The sequence below is a fragment of the Vombatus ursinus genome, unplaced genomic scaffold, assembly GCF_900497805.2.
Source record: "Vombatus ursinus unplaced genomic scaffold, bare-nosed wombat genome assembly UNPS02014832.1, whole genome shotgun sequence".
Taxonomy (NCBI): domain Eukaryota; kingdom Metazoa; phylum Chordata; class Mammalia; order Diprotodontia; family Vombatidae; genus Vombatus; species Vombatus ursinus.
Genome location: NW_020954610.1, coordinates 18,884,120 through 18,906,018, shown reverse-complemented (window position 1 = coordinate 18,906,018; position 21,899 = coordinate 18,884,120). Strand labels below are relative to the sequence as shown.

Here is a 21,899-nt window from a genome sequence, read left to right as displayed (position 1 = left end):
CATTTTATTTGTAATAAATCATACTCAACAAAATTTAGAAGTTACCAATTCCAAAACTACTCTCTCAAAGGCTCTTTCTTGCCCCCTCCACCCCCCACTAGGACATCCTCTCAGTTATTTATTACAGTTGATTAGTACCTACTAATAATATCTATCCCCACTTATTAATAATCAATCAACAAGCATATATTAGACACCTATTATGGGCCAGTCACTATGCAAAGTGGTGGGGGTACAAAGATAAAAAACGAAATAGTCTCTGCTTTGCCTGCTATTGTAGGAGACAACATCAGGGATATGATGCTATGACATGCAAGTGAATTGGATTTAAATGAGGGAGGGCTGTGCAAAGTCACCAGCCTCACTTTCTCCTCTGGAGCCATCTGGGTCCAGTGGACAGAGAAAAAGAAAAGAAAAAGGAAAGGAAAGGAAAGAAAAGAGTTGTGTTGCCCAACTGGCTAGTTCCAGTTGGGTCCCCAGTGGGGCAGCTCCTCTTTCTACTCACAGAGGTCATTGTTTGTCCTTGTTCTTGAAGAAGACCATGACATCAGGGAGGTGAAGCCATGGCATGCAAATGAAATTGGATTTAAGTGAGGGAGGGCTGTGCAAAGTCACCAGCCTCACTTTCTCCTCCAGAGCCATTTGGGTCCCAGGCAAGATATGGATCAGGATGGTTGGAGATGGCCCCAGATGCAGTAGAGTGAATGTAAATAGTAATTGTTTCTAAACCCTGAGGATCTTCCCCTCCCAGATTGATTTTTTTTTTCTTTTGACTAGGTCATTCTCTGCCTCATTTCTTACCCAGCCTTAATCACTGAATGGGATTGTCTCAAACTGAGACCTGGGAAAGACTTTAGCTTAAAAAGGCCAAAATCTCCCACTGCATCTGGGGCCATCTCCAGTCATCCTGATCTATATCTGACGAGGGGACCCAGAGGCTCCAGAGGAGAAAGTGAGGCTGGTGACTTTGCACAGGCCTCCCTCATTTAAATCCAATTTCACTTGCATGTCATGGCATCACTTCCCTGATGTCATGGTCCTCTTCAGGAATGAAAAACAAACAACAACTGGAGACAACATACAAGTTGTCCCAAAAGTCTTAAAGCCATTTTAAGTTTTAGTAGCTTAAATGCAAAGTACTGGGGAAGGGCACAACAAGCGGGAGGGATCTGAGAGGCCTGGTATAGAAGGTGATACTCGAGCTAAACTTTGAAGGAAACTAGAGATTCTAAGAAGTGGACACGTGGAAGTAGTGTATTGAAAGCTGGGAGGCAGACTGTTGGGGGGGCGGGAGAGGAGGTAGCGCAGCCCGTGTGAAATAAAACATTTCAAAAGCTGAAGACAGGAGCTTTGGGTGACAATAAAAGCAAATTATGATAAAGATTTGCCTAAATAACAAATGACACAGAGAAAAAAAAAAACCCCCCCCCCAAAATCAATCAATCAAATTAGCCAAGGGTTTTTTCTCTTGGGTGCAGTATTAGACTTGCCAGAGAACTTGTATCTCAGGACATGTGTGCCCGGTAAACTCCCGAACTTTGCACCCTTCGCTCTTTCCAAGCCTTAGGTAAACACTAAGTCAATAATTTTGTTGGGTTGAGCCCAGTATTCTTTTGGACACTGCTGAGGAATAGTTTTTGGTGTGGACTATTAGGGTTTAAGTGGCCCAAATTTTCTACAACCATAAACGTTAAACCTTACTTGGGACAGTTGGAAAAGCAGGGCTGAGGGGCACAGTCTTGGGCGGCCTGAGGGAAAGGCATCCAGAAACCCGCTTGACTTTAAAGCCCAGGTAACTACTACTGAGGAAGGAGAGTAAACACAACAAACACCATGAACCTCCTAAGAGCAAATTTATACAAAGCCAAGGAGGGTAGATTTAAGCCATTGCTGTCTGCTGCAAAGTCCACAGGGCTGCAACATACATACATACAACATACAATATACAACATACATCCCATCAACGATTGCAAGGAAGCTGACTCTTCAGCCCGAGGGATCCTTCACAGACAGGATCCCCTCACCCCACCCCACCCCACCCTAGTTGTGTAGCACTCCTCAATCCATCCATACCCAGAATAGACCCAGCTACATTCCTCCTATGAAGTTAAGCCCAGTGTTACATTTTCGTACACCAACTGCTGCGTCCTAATGTCCCTTGTATAGCAATAACCACCCGTTATGTTCCCCGTTATTTGTCCCCGACTGCAGTTTCATTCCCAAATAAGCCATTTTTTAAAAAAAACAGAATCCCTTTCAAAGGAATTTGTCTAGCGCGTTCCATTCTCGCCCCCATTCCCACCCCCCGGCCCCCACACTTCATCAGAGACTTGCAATCCTACAGCTGTCTCATTCCCCTGCATTCATGCAGGTTCTGATTACTATGCGTTCTCTTGATGTTCAACTCCTGTCGTGACCCAACACCCTAGAGGAGGAGCAAATAAGCTGAGACGTCAGGGCAAAAAAAAAAAAAAATCATCCTAGCCATGCAAGCTATCCTTCTGCTCAGCTGCTCTCAGCCCACATCCATGGCTTGTGTGACAGCATCGGAACACAGAAGCCGTGTTGAAATGCAGTTAGCAGTACAGCTGGGAGACAGGCATGGAGGCGACGGTCCAGTGACGAAAATGAGCTTCCCGTAAGCTTGGTAGTCGACTGCGGTGCTTGTGAAGGGGCCTGGGGCTTCCCCTTGCAGCAGTGCCTGGCTCGGTGCAAAAATACCCTGCGGTGCAACTCAGTTTCTCTTGGTGACTGCGGTGTTCCCCCTCCCCCCTTTTTTTTCTCCCCCTTCCAGTGTCCTCTTCTCTAGGATGGCGGAGGCAGAATTGCACAAGGAAAGGCTGCAAGCCATAGCTGTAAGTCTGGTTTCATTTTACTTGCTCTATTGTCTGGCAATGGAGGGGGACCCAGAGTTTGGGGGTTGGGGAAGTGGGAGAAGCATTCCAGCACAGTAGCTATATTGGCATGCTCTTGAAAAAAGAAGTTTGCAAGGGCTTGCTTTACCTTTTTCTTTAGACGTGTGCATAAAGGTCACCACATGCATTTTTCTCTCTGTATGCACCCATGTAAAACTGAAGTGTGCTTGGGACTGGGGGTTTGAATGAGGTGAATTGAGTGATTTGTATAGGGGTTAGAAATGAGATGCTTTATTTAAGGACTGATGAGAGCGGGGAGGGGAAAGAATGGAACGGATCCAAAAATGTTCTCATGCCGTGCCCAAGAATATCTTTGCTTTATGGACTCCGAGGGTGGGGAAACTGAATTAAATGGTGATTTTACTTCTCTGCCATTCTCTTAGCTAAAGGAAAAAAGTATGTGGCTCCCCAAACCGCTAGAGTAGAATGCCATCTCACTGAGCTGAATGTCTGGATGCCATTGGAAGCCCTGAGCTTCACCTCCCCTTTGCTGGTGTCATATGAAAAAGGGCACACCAAAGAGGGAAACATAGAGCTTATAAAATGGCCCAGGCAGGCCACAGCTTAGAACTGCTAAAATTTGGGGATGATATTAAAAGAGTCTCTGCCCTAGGGCTTGGATATTCTATGCACTTCATCTAACTGGGTTCAAGGCAATCCCTTTTTGGCAAAGTTCAAATGCCAGCTCAAAAAAGTTATGCAAGATAGGATTGCTACATGTGCTACTTGGGTCTTAAAACGCCTAAATCTGTCCAGATTTTAGCTGCCTTTAGACCAGTGTTACCAATGATCAACAGATGTTGTGTTTTTACTATAAAGGCCACAGCTGGATTATATATTTCCCTCGTAGATGAGGGAATGATTACTGCTCTTATAAGGAAGAAAGAAAAAATAGGTCTAATAACATCCTAGCACAGAAGAATCCAGAGGCACAGTAGATTAAATATGTCCTCTGCTCCAAAGTTTCCTGCAGGGGGAAATATTAATTTGGTGGAGGGAAGTAATGGGCAGTACTTTGCCAGCAAGTTATATTGTTTTTCCCCCCAGAAGGTTTTAAGCCATGTCTCTGATGGAAAGGGGCATGTAGGCCATGTTGTTTTTCTTCTTAAGACCTCTGGCATGAAGGGAGTCTTTATGGAATTGAAAGGCCTCCTTCCTAACTCTTCAAACTCAGATTCTGCTTTGAGATGCCACTGTTGAATTAAGAGGGTCACCTCCAACAATAAAATTTCTGAAAACTGGAGTCTCCAGAACTTAAGCTATGTCATTATCCATGTTATGTCTATTTTAATGGTGCATGAAGTCATTCATTGCTTCAAAACTCCATAGCAAGCCAGTGTTGCCAGCATGTCATGCCCTTGATAAGAAGAGATATTCAAATTGTGGTGCCATGTAGATAGCTGATGTTTTGTTATCAACGGCATAATAACAGGCTGTAACCGGAGTTGTCATTGAGGCACAGACAACTGGGTGAGTTATAGGAATCCTAGATGGAATTCCTTCTACTGAGGGCTTCCTTCACATAGCTGTCACATTTTCTGATTTGGCATCCTGGTTTCATTCAGTTAATGGCTAAGAAGAAACTGGCACCCATGAGAAGACTGGCTTTCTGCAAGTGGAGAAAGGCAAGTTGGCTAATGTAGGTCCTCTGGTGCCAACTGTCTCAAAATGTGGCAGACTGATCTAAGCAGTGGTTTACTTTAGGAAGGAGTCTGGCACAATCTTTGAGGATTTTTCTCTGTGTGTGTGTGTGTGTGTGTGTGTGTATATGTATGTACACACACATTCCTATATATCTTCTATATGTATGCATATATGTCTTCTATATATGTGTATGTACATAAACATATATACACATAAGTATTTTTTAAGAGCATGTATATCCCTTATGCCTGTATAATTCTTTGTGGGTAGACCTGGAGGATTATATGTATCAATTGCAAATAAGCAAATTAACATACTGATTTTGACAAATACATGTCCTGTACTTTCTAGGATTACTGTCAGTGTGGCACTGTGCAGGATTACATCATTTAGAAGTATAGGCTCTGGGACCTCATTATCTGGTTCACAGGTTCTTAACCTGGGGTCTGTGAACTTTTTAAAAAATATATTTTGATAACTGTATTTTGGTATAACTGTTTTTCTTTATAATCCCATGAATTTTATTCAGTGCCTTCAAAAACATTCTGAGAAAAGGTTTATGGGTTTCACCAGACTGTTAAGAGGGGTCAGTGATCCCAGAAGGGTTCAGAACCTCTCATCTGTTTGTTTTCTGCCACCCCTATTCTCATCTGCATACTTCTTCAATGCAAATTCAGTCTAAAGGACTGTGCTTTCCACATTATGCCCAGGAAGAATAGTGGTATCCATCCACCCCCTCCTCCTCAAGCCTCAACTCCAGAGCCTAGGGCCCTAGAAGGCTCCTCAGGGAAATAAAGAGAGATAAGTGGTATCCTTAATAGAATTTCTCAATTGGGAATCAAAAAGACCTGAGTTTGAATGCTGATGTAATCACTTATTAGCTATGTGATCTTGGGCAAGGCACTTACTCTCCCTCAGTCTCAGTTTCCACATCTGTAAAATAGGACCTACTTTACAGGGTTGTGGTAAGGACCAAATGAGATAACATATGTAATGTCCTTTGCAAAACCTTAAAGTATTCTGTAAATGTTCACGATTAAGATGGAAGCTTGAGAAGAAATCCCTACTACCTGAAGTGATGTTATATACATTTCCTCAGATTCTTGAAGCAGAAGCAATTTCCTTTATTGGCTCAGACAGTATACCAGCACCCTGTGCTATAGACTCATAGCCCAGTTTGAAGAGGTGAGAGATAGGAAGGTAGCACTGGGGGATCCCTAGGTGAGTGGATTATGACTATGACAAATTCACACAGCAAATATTGTATTTCTTTTTTTTTTTTTTTTTTGGTAAGGCAATTGGGGTTAAGTGACTTGCCCAAGTTCACACAGCTAGTACGTGTCAAGTGTTTGGTCTGAGGCCGGATTTGAACTCAGGTCCTCCTGACTTCAGGGCCGGTGCTCTATCCACTGTGCCACCTAGTTGCCCCCAAATATTGTATTTCTTAAGCACCTATTATGCATGAGACACTAGTAAAACAAGGGAGATTATCTTTCAATACCAATTGGCATAGGGGAGATTGAACACTGTAATAACTAATGCTGTTACAGACAATCATGTTACCTAAAATAATCAGGTCACATGGTGACTTTGAACAATTTACCTTACTAATTCAACCTCCATTTCCTCATATTTCTAACTCCCATAAAACTCTAAACATATGATTCTGTGATGATCTCATGATCTCAGACAATTTTAATTTCCAAGCAAATCAGTCCTTCCCCATCATCTACTCTACTCCAACTGTCTCAGAAAATTTTTTTTTCCTAGTTCTCTATTTACATCTTTCATCTTAATTCTCTTATCATGAGGTCAGAAATGGATTATTCTTATCTTTATTTCTTGCCAAAACCAAGAGGAAATCACAGTAAGCAAGATGATTTAAAAATCCATTTTGTCCAATTAGTCAACAAACCAAACAAAACAAACTTAATTGCCTGCTATGTGATCCTGGGCAAGGCACTTACCCTCTCTCAGTCTCAGTTTCCACATCTGTAAAATAGTACCTACCTTACAGGGTTGTGGTGAGGACCAAATGAGGTAACATATGTAAAGACAGAATATATTGGATACAATCAACAGAAGACCTCCACTTTTCTCTTTGCTATGACTCTTTAGCTGGGGGGGGGGGTGGTCATAATTACCTTTCATTGTTTTAGACATGAAAGGTTAGGTAATCTGAGTATGGAATGAGCCCCAAAGACAGTTTCAGGCCAAGAACGTGTTTCTGGACACCATGTTTGTATCTTCTTTTCCTCATGAGCAGTGTGGGTGATTCAGAATTCCTGAGGGATGAAGTTAGAATGCTGCTAAGCAGCCTGACATGTACCCTTGGCATGAGGAAACCATGAAGCCCACTGGTATTAGTGGTAAGCTGGGGGCCCACATCCTGTTGCAAATATTCCAAGAATTGATTCAGTGGATATAAACCGTCCAATGTCAGTTGTATCTTAATGAATAACGTTTGCATTTTGAAGAGGTCACTGAAACCAAATGGAAACCAAATGTAGGGAAGGAAGTGTGGTGTCTGAGCTTCGAGAAAGGATGACAAAGGCATCCCATTCCATCCCATCCAAAAATCCCCCTCTTTCCATCAAGTTAAGTTATAGCTCTGGGATCAACTTGGGAAAATGCATTCTGGGGAAAAGCCACGCACATTCAGGCTGTAATGCCCTTGGGTTATAACAGATGAATAAAGCCTGAGAATTTGGGTGTGCTTAAAGTTTAAATTTGGAACCAATTTATACCAACTTTTGTTTGGTTTTATCATTTATTAAGAGCACACTATATATATAGCACTCTCCTAGGAACTAGAAATAAAATACAGAATAGTCCTGTTCTCAAGTAGCTTGCAATCTGCTTGGGTATATAGACATAGATACACACATCTCAGTTGAATATTCAAGAAAATTTACTAAACTAACATTTTAATAGGCCACTGAAACAAAGGTCCATGTTTTTCATGCTGGTATTCTTCCAGTATTGTTCACAGAATGCCAAGATCACATAGCTTCACAGATTTAGGGATGGAAGTGACTTTAAAGGTTTAGTCCAACCTCCTTATTTTACAGATGAGGAAACCAAGAGCTAGAGATCTAAGTGACTTGTACAAAATCATCCTGATAATCATTCAACAAACATTTATTAAACACCCTCTATGTGCCAGGCACTATGCTAAGCACTGTCAATACAAATACATAAAAGAAAAATAGTTCCTGCTCTCAAAAAGCTTACAATCTAACTCAGAAATCTGAAAGGAAGGGGTGGAGGAAAAGGAAGAATGATGGAGATGACAAAAGGAGTGCAGCCAGGTAGGAAATGAAGAGATAGTTGGCCTGGACCCCCTCCTTAAAAGGTCATTGTCCTAATGGTAGTAAGTGGCAAAGCTCAGATCTAAAACCAGCTCCTTTAACTCCAAATCCAGTGCTCTTGTAGTATGATTGCCTTGTCATGGAACAAACACTACCATCTCCTAAAGAATTGAAAATGAGCATTACCCAAGGGCAGTGGATATAGTATATGATGGGCATGATCAAACTAAAACACATTCCAAAGAAGAAATGGAGGACAACTTTCCAGAATATTGCATGGAATCCCTGTGGCAGACATGGGAGAGGATGGACAAGAGGTTTGTGGGGTAGATAGGTATGAAGAGGTTGGGACTGGAGATCTTAGATCACATCAAGGAGATCTTAGACCTATTTGAGTAAGTGCTGAGGTAGTGTTAAGTATAAAGGTGGATAGATAGTATTATTCAGGAAAGTCTTTCAACAGGTGAATATTAAGTAGTATTTTGAAAGGAGCAGATCCAATGAATTAGTAGAAAGGATGGGAGAAGATATTACAGTTGAAGGGAATGAGAAATCTGGAAATATATATGTGGGGTTGTTAATGAGTAACAATAAATGAAAAAATGGAATAGGGATAAGGGCAGTTAGTGGACATGCTATACAGAAGAGTTTGAATTCACTAAGCTAGGAAACAGGGAGATAATCAAAGTTGTTGAGAAAGGAAGTAGTTGGATAAATTTTTTTAAATTTTTTTGAGAAAAATAAAGTTTACCTCATTTTAATTTTTTTTTCTGATTAGTATTGGGACTATTTCTTTAATATAAGGCCAACGTGGTAGTTCAGCAAGAAAAGATTATTCTTATTCTAATTCCTGCTCAAATCAAAAAAGTTTGATTAATCATAGGAAAAAAGATAATTGAAAAAAAGTTCCTTAGTTGAAAAAGTTCTTTTTGTCTTAAGTTAAGTACCTCAGTAGTTTAGGGAACATTTTTTGGTGAAGCCACTGACTTTTGACCATTGTAGAAAACATGAAGTCTGGGGCAGCTAGGTGGCTCAATGGATAGAGCACTGGCCCTAAAGTCAGGAGGACCTGAGTTCAAGTCTGGCCTCAGACCAAACACTTGACACTTAACTAGCTGTGTGACCCTAGGCAAGTCACTTAACCCCAACTGCCTTTAAAAAAAAAAAGAAAAGAAAAACCTGAAGTCATATGATTTCAGATACCTTGTGGTTGGACAGTAGTAGGTATCTAGAGTTCATATAAATATTTAATTTAATAGTGTAATTGTCCTCAAAGAAAACAAGCAATGTGAACAATGCATAAAGCCGAAATAGGGTTTGCAGTTCTAACTTCGCTGAATGTTTGCAATCTTGATAACATGAGAACATGCATCTCAACATTCCACTCCTGAGCCTCCTGGGAGCAAAGACCATCAGCCACAGTGGACTCTGTGGTTCACTGAGAATCATAGCTGCCATCTGAAATCATCCAAGGCCAAGTAGATATTGATTAGGTTTTGGCAGCATTTAGAAGAAAGTCAATTCTCAAAGCCAATTCTCAGGAGATGTGAGTGTTCCAGTTTCCAAGTAACGTGGCACAACTTTTCCCTGGAGCTATCAGCATTTTTATCACTGCATTTGCTTATGGTAATTGTAGTATGATTGAGTTGGAAGGACTCTTAGGGGAAACTAAGGTCTAAAAAACATTAGATGACTTTACCCATGGTAACACAGCTCAGAAATGGCAAATTTAGAACCTAAACTCCGGTCTTCTGAATCCATGGTCAGTGTTTTCTTCATCATACCTTGCTGCCTCTCACAATGCTTAGGTTGGTACCTTCCACTACTGAGTGGAAAGGAAAAGGGAAAGAGCATGGAAAACAATGGGAATTTATTTGCTGTCTTCAAATATTGAAAAGACTGTAATATGGAAGAAAACTTATTTGCATCCAGGTCTTATCTCCCCATTATATTGTAAGCTTTTTGAATACAGGGACTGTATCTTTATCTTTGTATTCCCAGTTACTTAAGCATAGCAGCCACTTAATAAAATTTTGCCAAATTATTGATTTGAACTTTTGTAGGTTCAGAGAGTAGAACTAGGATCAAAGGGGAGAATCACAAGAAATCTATGAATCAGTGTGTATTCATTAAGCAATTGATAAGTTCAGGTACTATACGGGGCATTAGGAGTACAAAGACAAAAAAGGAAACAGGTCCTGGCATAAGGAGCTTATGTTCCATCAGAGAAAGGAATGTGTACACACAGAAGTAAATAAAAATATTTATGCAAAAAAAAATATGAGTTCATTGGGTTGAGGGAAGGAAGCCAGGGATTCTAATGGGCAGAGATGAGGTGGGGATTCATTTCGGGTATGGGTGGGGGTACAGACAGACTGTGTAAAGGTATATCATGGAGAAATGGAATGAGATATGTGGGGGGGAGGGAAGAAGAGAGAGAAAGAGAGAGAGACTGAGAAAATGAGAGAATTAGAGACTAAGAGAGACTAGTAGGCTGGTTTGATTGAACCACAGAGAGCATGTCATGGAGTAGGGTTTAATTATACCAGAAATGTGGGCTGTAGCCAAATTTTTAGTGGCTTTATCCAACAAACACAGAAGTTTGTATTTTATCTTAGAGGCACTAGAGATTTTTGAGCATGGGAGACATGTTTAAATCTATTCTTTAAAAATGCCACTTTCTCAAGTCTGTGGAGAGTGAATTGGATAGGGGAGACACTTGAGATGTGGAGCCCAATAGGAAGCTGTTGTGGTAGTTGTTGTGAGAGGTGATGAGGACCCATACTTGGTTAGGTGTTTTGTGAGTGGAAAGAAATAGAAGGATGTAAGAAATGTTGTGAATCAACAAGATTTGGCAATTGATTGAATAGAGAAAATGAAGAGTCGAGTTTGAATCCAAGGTTGCAAACCTGGATGTTGCTGTTAGCAAAAAGAAGGAAGTTAGGAAGATGATGGACTTGGGAGAAAAGATGGATTCTGTCTTGAGAAAAGTCATGCTTAAGATGCCTGTGAGATCCAGTTGGAAATGTCTAATAGGCAGTTGGTATGGGACAGGAGTTCAGGAGAGACACTGGGGGCATACATCTGGGAATCGTCTGCATGGTGATTATAATTGAACCCACAGGAACGGATAAAATCACTAAGAGAAACAATGTAGAGAACAAAAAAGTGGAGGTCCCAGGACAAAATCTTGTGATTACACCTAGAGGAAAATGTGACAAGGATTAGGGTCCAGCAAAGGAGACCGAGAAGGAGTGGTCAGACAGAAAGGAAGAGAACAAGGAAGGAGACAAGTCATGAAAACTCAAAGAAGAGAGTACTCATGAGAAAAGGAAGGTTAAAAGTATCTAATACTACAGAGCAGTCAAGAAGGATGAGGACTGAGAAAAGGTTATTGGATTTGGCAGTTAAGAGATTGCTGTAACTTGGGAGATAGGAGAGAGCATTTACAGTGATAAAGTCATAAGCTATATCACAAAAAGTTGAAGAGTGAGAAGTGAATGTAGGTAGAAAGCATTTCCTAGAAGTTTGACCGTAAAAGTGAGGAGAATGACTTTATGGGATGGTAGAGTCAAATGAAGTTTTTTTGTTTTTTTTAAGAATTGGGGGTGGGGTGGGACCTGGGAATGATTATAATAAGCAACACAGAGGACAGTCTCTCCTTTTCTACTGACTTCCTCTATGTTGGGGACAGTTTGGCCCGAGGGGACTGGTGGGAATGGGGTCAATGGAACAAGTGAGAGGGCTTGGCTTTGATGAGGAGAAGGGCCACTTTTTCATCAGAGACTAGAATGAAAGAGGAGTGAATAGGGGATCAAGTCAAGCAGTTTCAAGATATAGTATAGGAGAGAAGAGGGAAGAGGTGAATTAACTGAAAGGAACTTATGATCAGAGAGAGGAAATTTAGAATTCTTAATGATGGAAGTAGAGCTATTTAGATGTGATAGTGAAATCAAATGTGCCACTGTCCGTATTCAAAGCAGCAGCACAGATCACAAAATGGCCTGATGGGTGGGCTAGACATTCATGAATCATCTTTTTAAAGAATTTTCCTAGGAGTCAAAGTCAAGCTCACTGTCTTGTAGCATGCAGATTGCATTGTCTTCCCTGTTTTGACAATGGGGACACAGACACACACACAGACACACAGACACACACGCGTGCACACACACAGACACAGACACACACACACAGACACAGACACACACACACACACACACACACACACACACACACACACACACACACACACACACACACACACACACGGGATAAGGTGATTACCTGAAATCTCAGCATCATATTGATGGATTCAGTTTTGGATACTCAACACCTTCTCCATTGCTTCAGCCTCCACTTCCTTTGATTGGAGGACTGGAAGGTGGAGCACTAAACTTCTCCTAAAGCCTTTCTTTATAGAGGGCTGTCTGTGATCTTGACTTTCAGTTAACTCCATTTTTTATTTATAACTGTGCTTAGTTTGCAGTAAACGTGATGCCCTGTGCTGGACCCTCCCTGGTACTCCATCCCTTCTAGCTTCCTTTTGTGTGTTGTTTTAGATTATATTAGATAGATAAATTATTAATTATATGCAAATATAATTAATTATATATAAATATAGTTAAAATTATATATTAGATTATAAATTCCTTGAGAGCAGGAATGTCTTTTTTTTCTTATTTGTATCAACTTAGCACAGTGCTGTCACATAATTAATAAACGTTTATTGAATTGAATTCAAAATGAGAGTTGAGAAAAGCAGAAGTTCAGTAGAAGAGATTTAAACTATCTAACAATGAAATGGGCAGCCTCAGGGAGCAGTGAGTTTTTCATCCCTGGAGTGTTGTTCATCTTTCATTTTAGAAGAGGACCAATAACATGACTGGGTGATATCTTGACTTGTTTGTGAATTGGATTTAAATGAGGCAAAGTTGCACTTCCTGATTACAGAGGTTGCCCTTTAACCCCTCTGCCAACTGCCAACTGCCAACTGTAAATATAAGCAGAGAATTCTGGAGAAATAATTAATCTCTCAGTGTTCAAACAGAAAACATAATTTAGTTTAATTTAAATTTATCTAAATTAAATTAATTTAAATTTATTTAAATTAAATTGATTTAATTTAAATAACAATTTAGTGAAAAATTTTGGAAAACTATTTCAATTCATCAGACATTTATTATACACCTACTGTGTGCAAACCACTGGGCATGCAAAGAATTGAAAAAGGCATAGCCCATATCTTCAAAGGGCTTACATTCTGTTGTATTGGTCTTTTGACTTAGGAAATAATTTTTAGAAGGTACTAGAGATGTGTAGAACTATATTAAAAAAAAAAGTTGTTAAAATTATCTACTAGGAAAGAGACTCCTAAGATTTCAGGGGAATGAGAAGGTCCTTGCAGTTGGATGAAAAAAATGCATTTTTATTTCAATAAAATTATTTTCCTTTATAATCCTATGTATTTAAAAACATTTTCCCGAGAAGAGACTCATAGCTTCACCAGTCTGTTGGAGGTATACATGCCTCAAAGAAGGTTTAGAACCCTTGCTCTAAGATGTATGTATTTCATTGATTCTGACTTTGAGCCACTTCACTGTGTTCATTTATTAGGCTCCTCAGAGAGCAGTCAAGAAGGCAGAGCTCAGAATAGGTTCAAGGTATTATTTCTAATAGTTGCAGCTTCCAGTTGGCATAGCCTTACAGCCAGGAGTGATATGGCATTTTACCAACAACCCAACAAGAGCTTGAGTTTGGGAGATCATTGAAAGCCTTGAAGTTTCATTTGTTAAATGCTTCAGCAGAAATGTTAACAGACATCCTGGAAATGCTAAATGGGTGGAGATCGGGTACTTCAGATAGTCGATGATTCATTTCAGTTCCGTGGAGCATTTATTAAGTACCTTTTGTATGCAGAGCGTTGTGTTGGGTGCTCTGGAAGGTAGTAAGCTTAAGTAAGATATAGTAGGTTGTCCTCATAGAGCTGATAGCCAAGGCAGGAAGATAAGTCACATATAACTATAATGTACAATGGCAATAACAATTTCTTTGAAGGGGGAGTGTGGTTCTGAAGTTGTCCTTTTATTGATGTAGAACAGTCTCTGGTGAGGAAGAACTCCTACCAAATGTAAATTGGCAATTGTTTGGCAATTTATAACCTTAGGGAATTGCCTTTGTACTGAGAAATAACTTGCTCAGGATAACTAGTATGTATCAGAGTAGGACTTGAACCAAGATCATCTTGAGTCTATCTGTTGCACTATGCAGCCTCTCAATAGTAACAATAAACTATATTTACATAGAGCTTTATGATTTACCAAGGGCTTTGGTCATAACTGCCCCCAGAGGTAAGTAGTGTTAAGTGTTACTATCTCCATTCTGTTGTTGTTCAGTCTCTTCATGACCCCATTTGGAGTTTTCTTGGCAAAGATATTGGAATAGTTTGACATTTCCTTCCCCAGCTCATTTTTACAGATGAGGAAATTGAGGCAAATAGGGTGAAGTGACTTGCCCAGGATCACTAGTAAGTACCTGAGATCAGGTTTGAATTCGGGTCCTCCTGACTCCAGGACTGCTGCTTCATTCACTGTGCCACCTAGCTTCTCTAATAGAATCTGCAGAATTCCCATTCTACAGATGAGGAAACTGAAAATCAAGCCACATTTGGAGGCATGATCATAGAATATTACAATAAGTTTGATAACTTGGATATATATATGTGTATATATATATATGTATATGTATATGTCCTAAATCCAAATCTCCCGGGCTTTCTACTTTTATTCCATGTTGCCTCTCCTACAATAATATATCACAGATGTGTTAAAGAGGTGTAAAAATAAATTAACAAACCAAACATGATAGGAAACAAAGGATCTAAGAATAAATGTCATTACTCTTAAGGTGTAGGGTAGGTCAAGAAGAGCTTCATGGAAGAAGAAGCATTTGAGGTGGACTTCAAAAGGGAGGGTTAGGCATTCATCAGCTTGGTGGGAAGGCCTTTACAAGCATAGGGAACAGCAGAATCAAAAGTATACATGTGGGAAAGCTGAAGTTATTTTCAGAGAATAAAGAATAGACAAATTTGGTTGGAGTGTAGAGTACAGTCAGTTCTGCTACAATACTTGCTTTGAAAATGAAAATGTGTTTTAATCTGATTGATATATTTGAGAACATTTGGAGCATAAGAGATTGAGTTTGCTTCTGTTAAATTTCTTCTGTGAGTAGCAGAGAAAGAATTCAGAAGATTGCACCATTTTTTTCAGTAAATCATAAGCTGCAACCCTTCTGTGGCCCATTGGAGGACCAACTTGGTCGCATAGCCTAGAGTATATGCCAAACAGCCACCTGATGGCTGCCATTTATTGTAGTAGTTATGTATTTCTTAACCATTTAACATGTATAAAACTGTGCTGCTGTTTTTATTAGGTTCCTTTTTTAAATATGTCACTGACAAAGTTTGGAGTGTTCTAGACCTAATCCACTTCTCCCATAAGCCCTGTGGTTTTTATTTGTGCAGTTCTGCATAGTAAGGTATTTTTTTGGGAACACACCTGTCATCTTATAGCAGAACTGACTGTCCTTATAAACCCTATTCCATAATGAGAAGTAATAGAAGATAAGACTGGCATGGAGTTGATAGTACAATGGTGTCATATTGTAAAGAGACTTGAATTCCCAGCAGCAGGAGTTTGAACCTTATTTGATGGACAAGAGGGAGCTACTTGAGATTTTTGAGGAATGACTTGACTAGCTTTGTGAATAAGAAAAATTATTCTGACAGTGATATGAAGGATTGGTTGGAGGGAGTAGAAAATTTAGGGAAGAAAACCTGTTAGGAAGCTGTTCCAATATTTTTGGCACGTATAAATTAGGGCCTGCATTTTGCTGATGGCAGTGGATATAGAGAAGATTTGAAAGATGTTGCAAAGGTGGAATTGACTAGATTTAATAACTGATTGGATAGAAGATGTGAGAGAGAAGGGTCAAAGATAATAATATTTTAGTCTTCTGAGACGAGGTGGGGGCTATAGCCAGAAATATTGAAATAAAGAAAGTTTGGTTATTTTAGATTGCTAGAGTTTGAGATTCTGGTGCCTTTGAAGCTAAGGGAGATATATAGAAAGTAAAAAGAATTGGTCAGCCAGGTCCCTAATGTTGCAGAGGCCAAGGAGGATGAGGACTGAAAAAAAAAAAATTCGCTAATTTGGTGATTAAGAGGTCATTAGTGACTTTTGGGAAAGTAGGTAGCTAATCTCATCTTTGTTTCAGATGGAGATGTACTGTCCCATCATAATCCATTTCATACATCCCTGGGGTTTAGATGTAGGACTGTATAATCTATAAAAACAACTAAGGGCAACAATTATAAGGGAATAAATTATTCCCTTATAAACATTTATATAGTGCCTACTACATGCAAGACACTATGCTAAATGTTCTTTACAGATATTTCGTTTGATCCTTACAAAAACCCTGTGAGGTAGGTGCTATTGTTACCCCATTTTACAATTGAGAAGACTGAAGCAAACAGGTCAAGTGACTTGCCCAGAGTCCTACAGCTAGTATCTGAGACTGGATGTGATTTCAGATTTTCCCAACTTCAGACCCATTGCTCAATTTACTTCACCATCAGCTGCCTTCTTACGGTGCGTTGTTCAGTAAATCAACTTTCAAGTCCTTTGCCAACTTTAGCCTTCCCTTAACTTTTTGCAGAATTATATTGGTTTATTTACTAAGCTAGATGGGTAGGATTTTTGTTATTTTTTGCCTTCTAAATTATAACCAAACAGTCATTTGAGCATTCACTTTATTTTTAAATTCAAGCCTGAAATTTGAAACTTTGAGAGTTAACAAAAAATGTTATTCTGAAAGGAAAAACATATGTTTGAAAATTTTAACTCCTTTAATGGTAGATATGGGGTTTTCTTCGATGTTAAGGTAGGCAGCTTTGAGATTAAAAATATCAAAGAATTTTTTGATAAGTGGCGGGTTTTAGAGTCTGATATTCCAAGGTGGTGAATAATACATAGGCCAAAATTATGGGACCCTGATTGGGGGTGGGAGGAATGAAGGATATGGGTTTGTTTGGGAATTTAAGGAAGATCGACGTAGTTCTCTAGTAGAACATTTGCCAAATCAATTTATTGATGTCAAAGCAAGAGAAACAGTGAAGATAAAGATACACCTCTGCTAATGGTAGCACCCAAGTATATAAACACGTCTTTCCCTGGGATACATTTTCTTCATAAATCTGACAAGTGGGTGGCCTGTCCTGCTGGGACCTGCTAACTCTCCATAAATGGTCCACTGCCAATCAGGAGTTTATTCCTTGATACTCAAGAATAACAAAAGCTATATAGGTATGCTTTACAAATGAACCAATCCATGGCCAGAAAACATTATGTATCTGTGAATTTACTTATCAGAAGTAAGTAAGTATGGCCATCTGTGTTGATAGAGTTTCTTTTGGGTTTAATGGGCATACCTAAAGATTGATTAGTCACATGGTATCTTCGGATTCACCAGTTCTCCTCTGGGGAAGGAGCCAGGTTTTGCAGACTGGTTAAGGAGAGTATGCCTGGCCTAGTTGTACTGATTGAAACAAGCTGAGTCTGTCTTTGAATTGTCAAATTGTGTTTTTCATACTTGGCTATTTCTAAATCGGCTTACAGGGCTTCCAAACATAGGACGGGTGGTATCAACAGGACAAAAGGAAAACTTTAGCCTACAACAGTTGATCTTTAGTCCTTTGTGTTTTCATCTTTCCAAAAATAGAATATTATAAAATTAGATTAGAGTCCTATTTTTAAGAAGATTTGCAGTTTTCATCTAATTCATCTAATAATTTCATCTAATTGCTTAGAGAGCACAGTGCTCTCCACGTGGAAGATCTTCAAAAGATTGGAGTGCATTGCCCTTTAAACATATTTTTTTTTCTCTGTTAATAAGATAGTAAGGGATAGACAAATATCAGGAAACTGAGGCAAACAGGGTTAAGTGACTTGTCCAGGGTCACACAAGTTTTTCTGAGGCCAGATTTGAACCCAGTTCCTCCTAACTCCAGGCCTGTCCATTGCACCACCTAGCTACCCTCATTTTTTTTTTTTTTTTTGCATTTACAAAGGGATGTTTATTTGAAGATATAGCAAGAACAGAAGTACAAACATTTTCCCCCAACATCTGAGGGCACCCTCTCCCCTATAATATCTGAGAACCTGTGAAGAACCTGGTCATACTTAATGTAATTTCTACAAAGCACTTGCCCAATCAAATTCACTCCAAATGTGTCATGGCTGATAGATAGATGAGTTCGAACCCCTTCTATTAGTGGGTTGGCCCAGGTAGGTCACTCAGGGCCTCAACTTCGGGCTTGTGGATTCCATAGTCTCACAGATTTCTGGTTGCTCACCATTCTGACCTGTCAGAGCTTCACCTTTCTCAGACATTACTGATTTCCTGGGCTCAGTTCTGTGGACTCCTCTTTAGAGAGGATATTTAGAACTTGGAAGGCAACCAAAGCTGAGTGACAGTGAGATGATGCCATGCAAGGATTCTTTGAAAGAACTAGCTGTATTACCTTGGGTAAGTCACTTAACCCTGTTTGCCTCCGTTTCCTCATCGGTCAAATGAGCTGGAGAAGGAAATGTCAAACCACTCCAGTATCTCTGCCAATAAAACCCCAAACTCACAGTCTAATGGGGGAGGTTCAGAATTTCAGAAGAGGGATGGTTTTGGGGCAGAAGATAATGAGTTCTGTTTTGTTGACAGTTTCTGTACCTTTGTACTGGCTTCTCTCTGTGATATTCGCTCCTCATCTCTGCCTCTTAGAATCCTTGATTTGCTTAGAGACAGCTCACATGGAGCCTTCTTGGTGAAGCCTTTCTGATCACCCCAGCTGTTAATGTCCTCCCTCCCAAAAGTACTATGTATTAATTCTGACTTTCAGACACCAGCTCTAAATGTCTAATAGGCATTTGGTGATGTAGGATTAGAGGTTAAGGGAGACGCTAGGGCTGGATATATGGGCTTAGAAGTCATTAGCATAGAGTATATAATTGAACCCATGAGACCTTATGAGGTTAATATAGAAAAACTGATGAGGGCCTAGGCCAGAGCCTTGAGGAGCATCCACAGTGGTCGGGCATGACTTGGATGATGACCAGTAAAACGTAACTAATAAGCAGCAACCACACAGGTAGAAGGAGAGCCTGGAAAAGGCAGTGTCATGAAAACCTTGAAAAGAGAGCGTCCCATAGGCAGGGGTTGTTTAACATTGTTAGATGCTTCAGAGGGATCAAGAAGGATGAGAACTGAAAAGAGGCCATTCAATTTGGCAGGTAGGGGATGACGGTTAACTTTAGACAGAGCAGTGTCAAATAAGTGATGAAGTTGGAAAGCTAGATTGAAGAAGATTTTCTGTGTGATATTGGGCAATTCACTTAACCCTCTCTGGGCCTCTGTTCCCTTGTATATGAAATAAGGTAGTTTAACTAACTTGTCTCTAAAGCTCCTTCCAGCTCAGAAATTTTATGATTTCTTATCAAGGCAAAAGTATCTTTCTTTAAAAACATTAGCATATTTCCAAGGAAATAGGAAACGTATTTGAACATTGTTTATCAATAGATTAAAGTGAAGATAGTAATAGAAAGACTGCTATATGTAGAATTTCAGTTCCAGTTCCAAAAATTGCTACTAGGGGAATGAATTTAATTAATATAACCTCTCTAAGCCTTAGTTTCCTCACCTGCAAAACAGAGACAAGAGTACCTATAATAATTGACCTTATAAGGTTATTCTGAGAAATATAATTGATGTTATATATACTATAAAATTATATAATATATACTCTATGATGGATATTGCATAGGGTATATAATTACATAGCATTGTATATAGCATATAATTGTATATACATACTATATAATTATATAATATTTATATAGTATATAGGTGACATATTATGTAATTATATAGTATATATAATTGACATATTATATAATTATATAGCATATAATTAATAGTATATGTGCTATTAATTATATACTATGGCATAGTATATAATTAATAGTACATATATTATAATATTTTATATAGTATATATAATTGACATATACTATATTGATATTATATATACTATATATAATTTTATATAATATGTAAAATGAATATAGTATATATAATTGATATTATATAATATATAATTGATATATACTATATATGCACTATAATAATATATAATAGTATATATAGTATATAATTGATATTATATATACTATATAATTATATAACATTTTATATATGGTATATAAATATGGGCTTTAATTCAAGAACAGTTTGCATTGTTAACCACAAAATTCTTAGCAGAGAACCAAATAATAATTTAAAGCAATGTTAAATTGCAGGGACTTAACACAGAGATGTTTCCCTCTTGCTGAGAATATAACTGGTATACTATCCTTTAACAGGTTTGAAGTCAGACCTGTTGCACAGGATTGAGCAGGATGGTGACATGTGACATTCAGTGAATGGGTACTGTTTCGGTTTCAACTAGATCATTTCCAAACCACTTATCTTGCTGAAACTCTAAGTCCTTGTGTTGAGTTTTGTCTTGTTTTGTTTCTTTTTTGCTTATTTGGTTTGTGTTTTTTTGTTTATTTGCTTTTTTTTTTTTTTAATGTTTCAAAGAAACTCACTGGAATCACTCTAGGCCCTGTGGAGGTTGGGGAGGTGCGGAAGAAGAAGAAAAAACAGAAATTTTGGACAAAAGTCAAAGCTGGTTCCAGAATGAGTTGTAGGTTTTGGTTGTCCAGAAAACAATTCTCCAGAGATTTAATTTGTGATTAAGAAATATAAAGAGACTCTGACCTCAACAAAATGAAACGACTATTTCCTTAGTGGAAGGAGTAAATTAAAACTTCTTTAACAAATTCTTCAGTTTTCTAGGCTGCAATGTCAAGTATTTTACATTTATTGAATACTTTGATGTGGCTTTTATTGCTGCAGTTTTTTCTCATTATGTTTTGGCTGCCCAAGCCAAATGCATGTTTATATTTTAAAATCTGAATATCTGATATTGTGCTAGTTTGGCTAGACCCAAAATGGCATTGCATTTTAAAACAATCCTGTTTTCTGTGGAGAGAGTCTGGCACAAAGGAAGGTCTAGGAATTAAGACTTACTTGGCTTGGCTCCAGTGGGAATAACCAGGCATAAAAAAGACAGATTTCAGTGCAATAGAAGGAGGAGCTTTCTAGAAATTTGGAAATATTTGAAAATGCAACAGATGGCCTTATAAGTTAATGAGGTCCTCAGCACTGGAGGTTTTCAAGAACAGTTTGATGACTTCTTCTCAGGCAAGTTTTGGGACTTTTAAGCTACCTTTTGACTCTGATTCTACAATTTATCCTAAGATTCTTTGGATGTGTCTTCCCCACCCCCTCCCAAATCTCTAGTCTCAAAAGAGTATGATGTGACTGCCAGAAAAGGTCATGAGATCTTGGGCTGCTATAAGAGAGGTATAGCTTCCAGGCATAAGGAGAGGGTGGTCCTGACAGATACTCTGCCTTGATCAGACCACATCTGGAATATTATTTGAGGCCACTGTATTTCAGGAAAGATGCTGGTAATCAAGACAATCAGAATGGTGAAGGGCATAGAATTATATGCCATTTGAGGGTCAGTTGAAGGAGCTAAGGACACAAAACAGAGAGAATAGAAGACTTGAGGAATATGAGTGTTGTTCTCAGTACTCTTAGATTGTCATGTGGAAGAGGGGAAACCAGGACTGCACAGTGTAAGGAATGTTGGCTGTGGAGTCTGAGTACCTACATTCATTTCCTGACTCTGATATTTACTACCTGTGTGACTTTGGTCAAGTCAATTAACCAATGTCTGCCTCAGTTACTTCACCTCTAAAATGAGTGGGTTGCACTAGATAATAATAACAGCAAGCATTTATATAGTGTTTTAAGGTTTTACAAAGAGACACACACACATAAACACACATTAATTTGATCCTTGAAACAACCC

The 21,899-nt window shown here is 38.9% G+C and overlaps 1 protein-coding gene across 4 annotated transcripts in view; it reads left to right on the top strand.

Annotated features, from left to right (window-relative positions):
- The first annotated feature begins 2,494 nt into the window (after positions 1-2,494).
- Positions 2,495-21,899, top strand: part of LOC114026076 (paralemmin-2-like) — a 508,213-nt gene continuing 488,808 nt past the window's right edge. For 3 of the 4 annotated variants that reach the window (XM_027839691.1, XM_027839690.1, XM_027839696.1), the window contains exons 1-2: positions 2,495-2,638; positions 2,795-2,855. In XM_027839691.1, the coding sequence (XP_027695492.1) occupies positions 2,529-2,638; positions 2,795-2,855 (171 nt within the window). In that variant the 5' untranslated portion in view covers positions 2,495-2,528. Of the gene's footprint in view, positions 2,639-2,794; positions 2,856-21,899 lie in introns of those variants that run through there. The other variant, XM_027839692.1, reaches the window with a different exon arrangement.